Source organism: Vigna angularis, chromosome 6 (assembly GCF_016808095.1).
Source record: "Vigna angularis cultivar LongXiaoDou No.4 chromosome 6, ASM1680809v1, whole genome shotgun sequence".
In the NCBI taxonomy this organism is placed as follows: Eukaryota; Viridiplantae; Streptophyta; class Magnoliopsida; order Fabales; family Fabaceae; genus Vigna; species Vigna angularis.
The window spans coordinates 29,184,764-29,197,721 of record NC_068975.1 but is presented as its reverse complement, the minus strand read 5'-3'; the positions used below and the strand labels follow the sequence as shown (position 1 = coordinate 29,197,721).

Genomic DNA, 12,958 nt, shown 5'->3' with positions numbered 1-12,958 from the left:
CCTGTTATGTATGGTCAAATTAGTAGGAATATAATAAAATTGTTTTCATGTTTATATTAACTATTATTCGTATTTGATTTGATTTTATAAATCAATATTATAGGCATCTTTGCAACGCATACAAAATTCTTGATAATACACACAAACTAAATTCAATTAGTGATTTTTATGACTTAATTTACCATGGGGAATGTTTTAATATTTAAGAGATAATAATCAGGCAGCACAGTTTTTTCATGTTTAATAGAAAATAATAAACACATTATTTAGATACACAAACGATTACAATAATGTTTTTTTAATAGGTAATTTTTTTTTACTGAAACTGTAATTTTATAATTTTCATATAAAAATAGTTTTTTCATGCGATGATTAATTCTTCTCATATTAATTAACTAAAACTCGTTATAAAATAGCTAAATAGTAACTAAATAGATTTTATTTTACATAGAGATTAAGTATTAAATTAGCCCTGTTTGAAAAATTGAGGAAAATATAAAATCTCATGTCCGTCTCCACTGACTACATTTTGAAAAGAACAAAACGAAACGAAATAATTTGGTAAAGAAAATGAGAAAATGAAAAACAATAAAAGGAAAAAATAAAATATAGTCTACGAGGTTGTACCATTGCGGTCTCGAATGCCCTGTAACGCTTTGACAACATGGATGCAGAGCAGGCGCAGCCTATTAGAACCCATTCTTCTCTCTCTATCTTTCTCACTCTCCCACTCTCACAATTTCAACGCCACCCCAAAATTCACCTCTTCCTACCACCACCTTCCTCATTTGTACTTTTCTGCTTCTCATTCTCTTTCTACTCCCCTGTCTTCTGCCCTCAATCCGCTGCTTCCTTTTCTTTTTTCCAGATTTCCCACTTTGCTAATTTTCTACAACCGTTAAATTTACGCTCTTTTTCACATTTGAAGGCCTTCTGCGCTTCTGGGCAACTCAATAAGGTTTGGTGTTTGCGGTGCCCCTTCCTTTTCTTTTCTTGTTTTCGTTTGTTTTTTATTTCCTTGTTTTTTAAAAAAGAAGCAACTGTTCTGATGGCTTTGTTGCTCAATTCTGCCCGTCTTGTGCTATTCAAGGGCTTTGATTTTTTTTCCCTGACAAATCTATGGGGTTTTAGTATCTGGGTTGGTCCTTGATTTTCTTGGTTGGCTGGCTGGTAGTTGGTGATGCTGCAAATGTGAAATCAAAGGGGTTTTTGTCTGTTGTTGAATTTGAATTGTTGATCAGGGGTTACGTTTTCTTGGGCTGACGAGGCTGATTTTGGTTGTCTGTTGTGGTGGATCTTGATGTTGAAATTCTGAAGCTGGTTTTTAGCTCCTATGTTGTTCTGGTTTTCTGTGATTTTTTCTTAAAGTGGTTTTGTGGGGTTTTCATCTCTCGTGACCCTCTGAAAGATTTTTATGTGCATGTCGTTTCCAATGTTGCTTTTGTGGTAAAACATGTTATCACTGTGAGCAATATTTAGCCTTTCTTGTTTACTTTCTATCTTACGACGTTTTTATTCTTCTGGAATTCTCCGGATCTTTCATTTCTGGATACGTTCTCTCTCACATTCTCTGTAGTCTTGAATAGCTGAATTTATTGGTGAATTGGCGGGATTGTGTATTTTTTTTTTGCTTTATTTAGTTTTTGTGGTGTTTAGTTTCTGAACTTTTTTAATCCTTTTTTCCTATTTTTATTGTGGTCTTCATGTTTTTCTTCTGACCTTTCAAATTTTTACACAAACAAAACTTGTTGTTTTACCCTTTTGAAGGGCTATTTGTTTGTCTGATTTTTGTTATGCTGGTTTTCAGTCTGAACTTCTTCAGGGCTGTTTTGACGCCTTCTTTCAGAGAAAAATAAACTTACATGATCTGATTTTCGCTGCAGCATATCACTCGAATCATTCTAGAAGTGGAGCTTGATATGGTCAATTGTATTGAGGGATTCAGACCTTGTTAACTTTGCAAATGCTAAATTTTTCTAGGACCAGGAGTCAGCCAAGGTCAACCAGATCTATGTCTTTGGGAGGTAAGATTTTATAATTGAGAAGAAATAGTGGTATGACTCTGTTATGCAATGAAGCTTTGATTACTTAAAGCATTAATCAATTTCAACATATGAATGGAAAAACTTTGCCTTTTCTAACACTTCAACATCGAATTGGCTGGAAACGAGTATTTTTAAATTCATTATTTGACAAAGTGCTGTAATTTTGTTATGCTTGGTTGTTTTCTCATGATTCATTATATTTATCATTATAACTAAGTTGATGTTTTAAGATATATGTTTTTATGTTCATTTCAGGCATGGATTATGTGGATCCAAAAAGGAAGAGCAATTATGTTGGGAAGATTTTTCTTGCTGCAGCATTAACGGCATTATGCATAATCATGATCAAAAGATCTCCATCTTTGAATCCCCCTAGTCCGGTAATCCTACATTGTCTTACCCCATGAAATACTCATGATTATCATAGTCAATTATGTATATATGTATGTTTGAATATCTATATGTTATACTTTCTATTATCTGTGTACGTATTTTATTTAATACATTTGTTCATAAATACTCAAATGACTGAATGAAACGTGAAGGACGATGCTATACATTCTCTTAGACCTGTGAGTTTAGTTTCTATTATTGAATTGTTCTTCTTGACTGGTTGGTGGTGAGAGAAATGATCTCTCAAAATTTATTTGATTTCTTAGAATGATTATGCCACTTATAGGTTTACTCCACTATAGTGCCTTTTGTTCTGAGAGTTATTTGTTGTATTGTAATTATATTTGACATATAGAAAACTTATTTATAGTTTCTTTGACTGTTTGATTATTTTACTACCGAAAGATACCTTGAAGTGGCGATGAATTGATAGATATGATGAGCTATTTTTACTGTATCAAATTAAAGAACAATGAAGCTTGTGAATGTTTGTTTTGTTGTTTTCGAATGGTGTGAGATGGATATAAGAAAGAAAGAATTTTTTAATAAATAAGAAATGATAAGGGAAAAATTGTTGAAGATATGTTGTTTTGAGTTATAGTTTTCTACCTTTTCTTTGTTATGTTTTGTATATGTAAATCGATTGCTATTTTACCATTTTGTTCAATTTGATGACTATTCTGTTTTTGGGGCCTTTTTCAGTTTTCCATCCATGAACCAGGTGTCACTCATGTTTTAGTGACAGGAGGTGCAGGCTATATTGGCTCGCATGCTACCCTACGACTTCTGAGAGATTTCTATCGTGTCACCATAGTGGTGTGCCTCTTCATAATGCCAAAAGCTGCTCTGATAAATTTGAATGCATTTACCGTTCTGTCTGCTAACCAGTTTTTCTTCTTTGCAGGATAATCTATCACGTGGCAATTTGGGTGCCGTGAGGGTTCTTCAAGAATTATTTCCGGAACCTGGAAGACTTCAATTTATATACGCAGACTTGGGAGATAAAGAATCTGTATCCTTATAATCTTTCCTTATTAAGAAATGATTTGGCGTTGAATTTAAACTCTTTGTTGAAGCACAATGTTATAGATTTCCCAAGAAAAGTTGTCTACTTGACTGGTTATTAGGTGAATAAAATATTTTCAGAGAATAAATTCGATGCTGTGATGCATTTTGCTGCTGTTGCGTATGTGGGAGAGAGCACACTTGACCCTCTTAAGTAAGTTCTTATATCTTTTACTCAGGGACATTAACTCTAGTGGTAGAACAACTGGGAACTCTAGTTCTAACTTTTTTAACACTTTTTCTTTGTCAGGTATTATCACAACATTACATCAAATACCTTGTTGGTATTGGAGTCTATGGCTAAATACGGAGTGAAGAAATTAATATATTCTAGTACATGTGCAACATATGGGGAACCTGAAAAGATGCCCATTACAGAAGAAACAGAACAGGTGGGAAATCTGAAGTGTGGTTGAATGATGAGTTTGGTTAAGAAATTTTTATTTCCGTTGCACATCTTGCAATGACTTTAACACATGGGAATGTAGTCTTACCATTATGCTCTTCAATTCCAGAAACCAATTAATCCATATGGAAAAGCCAAGAAGATGTCAGAAGATATCATCCTTGATTTTTCTAAAACTTCTAAAATGGCAGTAATGATTCTGAGGTATGTATTTTACGTTTGCATATCTGACTTCCCCTTATTTTAAATTGCTTATTGTTGTTGAATGTGTGCCCTTTATAGCAAATCCACTTGATTTAAATATAACTGTTTAGAATTTGGTATGGTTGTGATTTCTGTTTACCCTGTGAAACTTGTAGATACTTCAATGTGATTGGATCAGATCCGGAGGGCAGATTAGGTGAGGCTCCAAGACCTGAACTTCGAGAACACGGTCGAATTTCTGGTGCCTGCTTTGATGCAGCTCGTGGTATTACAACTGGCTTAAAGGTATGTCAAGACTATCACTTTTACTTTTGGATGAAACAGAATTTCTTTACATTTGATGCATCTTGTCAAGGAGGCCATGCATACTCAAATGCCTACTAGATGAATGCATCTTGTCAAGGAGGCCATGCATACTCAAATGCCTACTAGATGAATGCATCTTGTCAAGGAGGCCAGCTTTGTTTTAATTTTCAGTGATGGTCAAATCCTCTCGTATTCAACTATACCCTTTTCTTGAGGTTTGATATGAGTCGATGAGAGAGTAGCAAAGAATAAATTATCCTTGTTAATATATTACTAATAATTTCAAAGGATTATAAACTAAGCTCACCTTCAAGTAATCTTATCATACTTCATCACTAGAGTGTCCTGTTGTAAACTGCAATGAACATTTACTGAATGTATGTATCTGTTTCCATCATGCAGGTTAGAGGAACTGACTACAAGACACAGGATGGAACATGCATACGAGACTACATTGATGTGACCGATTTGGTGGATGCTCATGTGAAGGCTCTTGAAAAGGCACAACCTGGGAAAGTAGGGATCTACAATGTTGGCACTGGAAAAGGTTGGTTTTTTATTACACTGAGAATATGAAAAAATAATGTTTTGATGGAAATCCACATATTTCTCAAAAGGGGTTTATAATTTACCAGGTAGATCAGTGAAGGAGTTTGTGGATGCATGCAAAAAGGCGACAGGGGTGAACATCAAAGTGGACTTTCTTCCTCGTAGACCTGGTGATTATGCAGAAGTGTATAGTGACCCTTCTAAGATAAACTTGGAACTGAATTGGACTGCACAATACACTGACCTTGAGAAGAGCTTACAGACTGCATGGAAATGGCAAAAATCTCATCGTAATGGTTATGGCATTTCATCTGCAATCTGAGGTTCTTCTCATCATGAGCCTCACCATTACATTTTTTGTCCTTAGGGAGTTTGCTAGTTCATTCGTTATACTTACATGTGTATTCGACGTACAATCAGTCAATAATGATAATGTTTTCAGTTGCAGCATTCACCTAACCAAATAATATGCAATCATGGAATTAGTTGGAATAGTTCTTTTCATGTTCAAATGTTGAATTATTTTATAATAAGTCTTTTCAAAAGGTAATTGTATTTGTAATATTTAAAAAATATATATAAACTAATTAAGAATTGAGTGAAAGATAAAAGTAATAATCAGTATTATTTTTAACTTCAAAAATTTACAGTTAAATATAAATGTAAAAAATAATTTAGAAGTGCTATTAGTTATAAAAATTGTGATGAGTTGGTCTCTTAAATGCTATGATGATCTGATTTTGCAATCTGTAACACGATGCAGATGAAATGTTTATACGAATTTGAAATTTTTTGGTTTTGATGCTCTTCCATGTCTTTAAAATGTAACGATTTTGATATTTTTTTAATATATTAAATACATGTTTTTAAAATATAAGAATTTTTATATTTTAAATATTATATATATATATATATATATATATATATATATTAATACATTAAAATTCATATAGTTTAAAGATAGCGCATAAAAACACAAATAAAGTGATTCAATCTCAAATTATGTAATTGCTCTTTTTGTCTCGTTTTCTTGGAACAACTCGACCCCAGGAATTAACTTTGCCCATATTATGTTCATTTTATTTTATTTTATTTCTTTTCTTTTAACAATTTGTTTTTTGTCACAAACGAAAACGCTTGTTCAGGAGACTCCATTTTGTCGTCTCCAATATCATTATAGGTTTTTATTTATCTATTATATTTTATTTTTGTTCTAAATTTTTTTATGTTAAATGTCTTTTATAATGTCTACAATATGCTACTTTTTATGTAATGATTTTATGAAATGGTATCATAATACTGCGACGTTTTTAGAATAAACAAGAAAAATAAATAAAAAGTACAACAATTATAGAATAATTTATTAGAAGGATAAACAATTTTTTTCTTTCAAGCGTTTCTTATAATAAAAGATAGAAAGAATAAACGTTCTTTTTGTTAATTTAATGATATCATTAATTGATGTAACATATAACTATGACATCATTAATTGATGTAACACTGGCATAATCATAATGACATAAATTAAATGACAGTGTTTTCTACAAAATAACTACAAAAAAAAATCATTTTCTAAAAATATGTCAGTCTTACTAACTAGTATCTAAAATTACTTAAGGTCTACTTAAAAATTATTATTTTCTAAATAATGAGTATACAAAATAATCGCAAAACAATTATCTTTATCCATCTCAATAAAAAAAATTAAATTTAAATATTGGGACACTACTTAGAGTTTATCAAAAAATAACAAAAACCAACGTAATTTGTTGTATATTCAAAATAAATTTATTAAAATTTAAATTTTAAACATCTCTATTAAATAAAACGATTTGTTATCATTTTAATAAACCTCTTAAAACTTGGTGTTAGTACAATAAAATGTTTTAAAAAATATATATTAAGCAAATAAACTGTTGAAATTTTCCAACTACTCAATACCAGAGTAAAGATAACTTTTAAATGTGCATTATCCGACAATCAACAACAATATATAATGAATATATTTTCGTTTGGTCTCAGTAGTGGCATTCCTCCATGAATATTATTAATACTACAAATATTAGTCATCAATTGCTCATAAAAACTGTCACATTCACTACAAAAGAACACAAATAGTTTTTATCACACTTTCTGCAAATTAACTAACCACAGTCTACCGTGTGTATCGTCTATTATGGATAATGTCCAAACTAAAATACATTAACCAATATTCAATTCTATCCAAATATAGCAGGAATGCAAATTCAATTTAAATCGAAGTCAAAATTCAAATTCATAGACTCTGAATGCTTGTAATTTTGCTAGTAATAACAATAGCCGAGAGCAACGGCGTCACCCACCAGTATTCTTGTGTTGCATGCATTTAAATGAAAATGAATCAAAATTAGTAACTAAAAACCGTTTAAAAGTATTTATAAAATTGTAACTTCCTCTTAGAAAGTATTTACAATCTAATTTATCTTTATCATAGTCCTTTCAATACGTTTTCTCCAACTCGCTATCATTCTACATATGCCATGATGCTGCAAATGCCAGAAAGATACACTAAGCTAATCACAAAAACGTAACGATGTAGACTACCCTTGCCATATACACAATTTAGTAGGTAAATACCTAATTCACCACAATATTTTTATTTTGAGATGAGAGATACAAATAGAAGAATGCAAAACTTCGGATAAAATAGAATAGAATACAGCTTCGCCAATCCATCCACACAACAGTGATCTTGTTTACTCAAAAATACCTATTGGCATTTCTTGCTCTTTTAGTAAAATATACGATGTAAATGAACTTGCTTAATGTCAGATGTAGCTTTTACAACATCAAGACTCAGTAAACCAATGTTATAAATTTGAATACTATGCCACATTACCCAGTTGATTATGTTCTAAGATACGCAACCCAATACAATGGCCACGACAAGGTGTAAAAATTGCATGGAAGACCACAAACCATTCAACTCCCGAAAGAAATTGAATAATCGACTCATGAAGAAAATGTTTGTAGCGCTCTATCAAAACTTTCTTCAGCTGATGTTACCCGCTTGACGAGTACATGATCTGCGTGAGAAAGTTTCAGCTGGCTGCAAAGCAAAACAAGTCAAATACATCGTTAAAAAAATATACGGGAGAAGATTTTGAAGAATGAGAAATACCACACCAGATCAAGTGACAAACGGAAGGCAAGGAATAAATTCAAAAGGAAAAGCACAAATCCAGAAGTACAACGGGACATTCAATCAAATAAGAAACGTCACTTGTAAAAATATACATTTTAAACAATGGACTTTAAACCTAACTCAATCCTACATAATCAACTTATAAAATGAAATTTGCATTTATTTATATATTATAAATTAATCTTATCTCTAAGTGATGTGAGACTTCCTACACACTACCCTAAGGTGTATATATCTCAATGACTAGAAATTAATGAGTAGTCCGAGAGTGGAACATGTCCAACAAACACAAATCTTGTTAGAATAGGCTTTAAACTATGACTCTAATACCATGTTAAAAAGTGAAGTTTAAACCTAACTCAACCCACAAAACCGACTTGTAAGGCGAGGTTTACACTTATTTACATATTATAAATTAATCTTGTCTCTAATCACCGTAAGACTTCCAGCAATATAGGTTATTAAAAGTTAAGGAATGTCGTCACAACAACAGATTGAAGATGCAAGCTATTTTTACAAAGGAATTTGGAGTTAGGAACTGTTTAGTTCAACACAGGGCAGAGGAAGAAAGAAGTTTCAAAAATTAATTTACTTGTAATATCGAATTTCAAAATGTAAATAACAGTATTTTTGTCAATACACTTGAAATGTTTAAAATCACCTTTCTTTTAGATTAAGGGTTGCTCAATGTTCACTTCCAAAATAGTTTTGAACGACATTATTCAACCCTTTAAATTGAACAAATCTGTATTGTGTATTTCTAACATGTTGTGCATTTTCTATATATTTTATTAAAGTTTTGGACTTATGATATTACCATTTTACTATTTGAACTTGCACTACTCAGTTGCTACTCTTAAAAGATCTCCAACAGTTACTAAATTTAATTCATATTTGAGGCCAATTCATGTTCTCTCTTTCATATAGCTGATGTTAACTTCACTAATTACTATAGCTGTTAAAGGCTATGTTAAGAGTGAGAAATTCAGTATTGATATGTTGTTGATAAGGTTAGGCACTCCAAATTGGGGGAGAAACAAGCCAAACTAAGAATCATGGTGAAGTTTGCATTTAAAATCCGTGATCCATGGAATATTGATTGGTTCAATATCGAATTCATATAAATTCTAGCACTGTATTCATCGGCTTTTAACAAGAATGAAGACATGGATTGAAGACATTGCTCCATCTGTGACGATCTTGGAGCTCTCATTCAAAAAATACCACCATTTAAAACTTAAGAGCTGTGAAATTTTTTTAACAAGTTAGGAAGGCATAACTCCATCTACAAAAATACACCTAGCATATTCCACATTATTCCACCCAATAGGATATTTTCAATACACATAAGTGATAACTATTAAATGTAAGAGAAGAAAAGGGTTTTGGCGGAACAAGTACCTGAATGATTTGTTAGATGGCTTGCCAAGGTGAAGACAGCATACAACTAGATTGGCTAGCGTTTCAGGATCCCTGGCATCCTGTATAAGCCACACAAATTTTCATCACTCATATTCCAAAACAACAAATCAACCATGGAAATGCCATTTCAGAACAACAGCTTAATCACGTGTATCACTTTTTCCCTCTTCCTTCTCCTCATGTTTCTATTTCTCTCTAACTTCCCCTACATACTCCCCAAAAATGGTGTGTCTGCCTATAACAATTACAAATTCTAGGAAAATAACTCAGCAAGTTAAAAACTTATAAATCATAAACACAATAAAAAAAGTCAATTATAATGTCCAATCCATGGAAGAGAACACTCATAGAATAAAAACAGTACGTAAAACGTGCCTTGTTCAGCGCTTCAACCAAAAGGGTCTCTGCTTCGTCAAAATTGCCCATGTGCATGCAGCAAACCGCCTTGCCATTCAAAAGCAAACTGGTGGACTGATACCTCTCCGACATATCTTTGAATATCAGATACGCCTCCTGAATCTTCGACCCTCCCTGATCCACCACCATTCGGCCAAACCCATCAATAAAACACACCAAATTTCATCACTCTTTTACTATTATTCTACTTAGCTGTTAATCCTAACTCAATCTTACATAATCAGCTTGAAAGTAGAAGAATCTATCACTTTCGTACTTGAATTTGATCACATATCACATCTCCAACAATTATAATTCCTAATTTCTTATCACAACAACTATCATAAATTAATTAATTAATTAATACCACAGCCAAATCGAGCCACGCATTGGCCAGTTGAGTGAGAGTGTGATCCTCATCAATCTGCTGCATGATCCGCAGCTGCCTCTCCGCGTAATCCGACCTATGCATCTTAATGAAGATCTGAACATTCAATGCGTGCCTGAAAGCAAAAAAAAAAAACATAAAAACAATTACAATAACGAAACGACATAATTAAAATAAAAACAAGAGAAAAAAGAGAGAGAAGAGTTATACAGTTCCATGGTCCCTCCGGCATTGGTGTGTTTAAGTGCTTCGTTGAAATCATTCTCGTGGAGGAAGACGAGACCGGCGACGAGCCTGAGAGTGGGGTTGTTTCCGATGGCGGGATCCGCGAGCCATTCCTTGAGGCTGGAGATGGCAGAGTCCTGCGAATTTTCGAGAGGAGAGGGGATGAGATGGATGAAACGAGAAATTGAGGAGAAAATGAAGGAAGCATGCCTTGGTGTCGGGAGAGGAGAAATAGAGGGCGAGGAGTTTGACGGCTTGGAGAGGAGTGGGAGCATCGTCATGGATCTCGGAAATGACGAACTGCAACTGGCCAAGGGCGATGTAGCAGCGGTGGACGAGGGTGTCGCGCTCCAGGGCGTCTTCTTCCGAGAGGTTGGAGACGTCGCTGCTGTTGATGGCGGCTTGGTAGGCGCCGAGGTAGAAATTGTTGCGGAGGTTGAACAGGTGGTCCGGTGTCGCCATAGATAGATTCAGATCTCAGCGATCACTCAAACGATTCAGAGAGAGAGAACTTAGACTCGCTCGGTCACTCGCACTTTTTGTTTCGTGTTCTCAGTATTCTGGGCTGTTATTGGGCCTGCCATCAACGTCTAAACAGTGATAACACGGGCTTCATATTCTCTGCCCAGTCTTCTAAGGCAAGTGATTCAACAACCTCATATTTTCTGCGTGCACCTCCCGCTGCATTGTAATTAAAAAAAATTGACTTTTTACAATACTTGTAAATTCTAAAAAAGAAAATACTTTCCGATAATTTATTAAATAAATTTCCTTGTAAAAATTCTTAAAAAATATATTTCTCAATGGGAATCGGACACATCATCTCAAATAATAATTTAAAATTGATTTTTAACTATTCTACATTAATTATTTCGATGTGTTACACAGTAAACTTTTTTATTTCAGAAATATCATGAACAATTTAAAAATATTTATTCCATAAACTTTAAGAATTTGAAATCTTAAACGTTTTTCCGATTTTTTTAAAAGATTCCAGAATGTACTCTTTCGAAAGTTTTTAGAAAGGGAAATAAATTAGGTTTTCAATTAAGAGAACATATTGGTTGATTTTGAGAATGAGTAAGTATATGAAGGAAAAAGGGTGTGACTATGTTTTCTGAACAAATTTTCTGTAAGATTTTAAAAACTTGAGATAAGTTCCTTTTAAGGTTTTAATTTTACGTTTGTGGAATTCTCTAATATATTTCAAAATTACGTGGAAGAATTCTTCTCAAATATATTTTAAACTATTTTGCTTCATAGTCATAATTAAAAATGTATTATTGAATTATTAAAATAATTTATTCAAAACAATTAAACATTGTTATTGTTTATTCAAAATAGCTAAAGACACTTTGACATTTAAGTTATTTTGATCGATTATTACATATAAGTCTTAAATGTTCAATAAATATAATCACTTATCTCTTTATTACACCTTTGTATTTATAGGATTTGAAGTGAACTTTCGTTTAGGATTGATCCAATATTTTATAAACACGTTTTACTTTATTAATTATCTTAATATTATTTTAATATACGAAATACAGATTGATCACTGATTTTGATAGTGACAATTGATCTATGTTGTACTGACTGGTCATATCATACTATATAATTATATAATTATGTAATATGTTCCAACTTTAAAGTAATTGTTAGGATGAAACCCTTTAATTAAGGGTTAAGAAAACTCTTGTTTATATATACCACATCAATCTATTAAGATAATAAACTATTAAGGATAATTACTATATTCACTTTAAAATATAAATTTCTGTCATGATTTTATTTTTAAAAATTGTTTTTCAAAAAAATGAAAAGAAAAACTTTTAAATTTCAGTCAATAAGATATAAGACATCGATATAAGACAACAATATGAAATATATTTTAGATTGCATTTTTTTAAAAAAATGTAAAATGTTTAACTGGTCATGTGTTAAAAACAGAAAAGTATGTTATGTCGTTCTTACTGTCCATTTTCTTTCTCCTCCTATTCTATCCTTTTTCTTTTTTTTTTTGAAATTCTTAATGATGAAAAAGTAAACTTAAAATTCATTGAAAATAGGTATTCTAGAATTATTATGTAAAAAAAGTTTTATCAACCACATTTCGATTTATTCGTTATTAATGGCAAAAATATGTATTTTACAATAAATATTATCAAATAATATAAAACAAAGAAATGACGTTGGTAAAAGAATTACATTTTTTAAATGCGATTCTGGATAATATTTCCGCATTTCGGATTACTAAAAATTGTCCTTCCGCGTCCCCTTTTCAAATCATTACATTACCATTTAAAAGGAACAAAAAGTGTATGAAGAACAAATTGTGAAAAAGAAAACTGATTACATGGACTTTATTATTCTTT

The 12,958-nt window shown here is 32.1% G+C and overlaps 2 protein-coding genes across 2 annotated transcripts; one reads left to right on the top strand and one right to left on the bottom strand.

Annotated features, from left to right (window-relative positions):
• The first annotated feature begins 656 nt into the window (after positions 1 to 656).
• On the top strand, positions 657 to 5,432 carry LOC108343458 (UDP-arabinose 4-epimerase 1). Its single transcript, XM_017581763.2, has 11 exons — positions 657 to 958; positions 1,884 to 2,024; positions 2,301 to 2,425; positions 3,141 to 3,254; positions 3,343 to 3,450; positions 3,566 to 3,657; positions 3,754 to 3,895; positions 4,019 to 4,113; positions 4,269 to 4,398; positions 4,822 to 4,966; positions 5,055 to 5,432. The coding sequence occupies exons 2-11, from the start codon at positions 1,964 to 1,966 to the stop codon at positions 5,288 to 5,290; spliced, it is 1,248 nt and encodes a 415-aa protein (XP_017437252.1). The 5' UTR covers positions 657 to 958; positions 1,884 to 1,963; the 3' UTR covers positions 5,291 to 5,432.
• Positions 5,433 to 7,621: 2,189 nt separating this feature from the next.
• Positions 7,622 to 11,140, bottom strand: LOC108343542 (coatomer subunit epsilon-1). The gene is made up of 6 exons (XM_017581889.2): positions 10,794 to 11,140; positions 10,569 to 10,720; positions 10,338 to 10,473; positions 9,950 to 10,105; positions 9,554 to 9,633; positions 7,622 to 8,056 (listed from the first exon to the last, which is right to left on the bottom strand). The coding sequence occupies exons 1-6, from the start codon at positions 11,043 to 11,045 to the stop codon at positions 7,960 to 7,962; spliced, it is 873 nt and encodes a 290-aa protein (XP_017437378.1). The 5' UTR covers positions 11,046 to 11,140; the 3' UTR covers positions 7,622 to 7,959.
• Between the last annotated feature and the right edge of the window lie 1,818 nt (positions 11,141 to 12,958).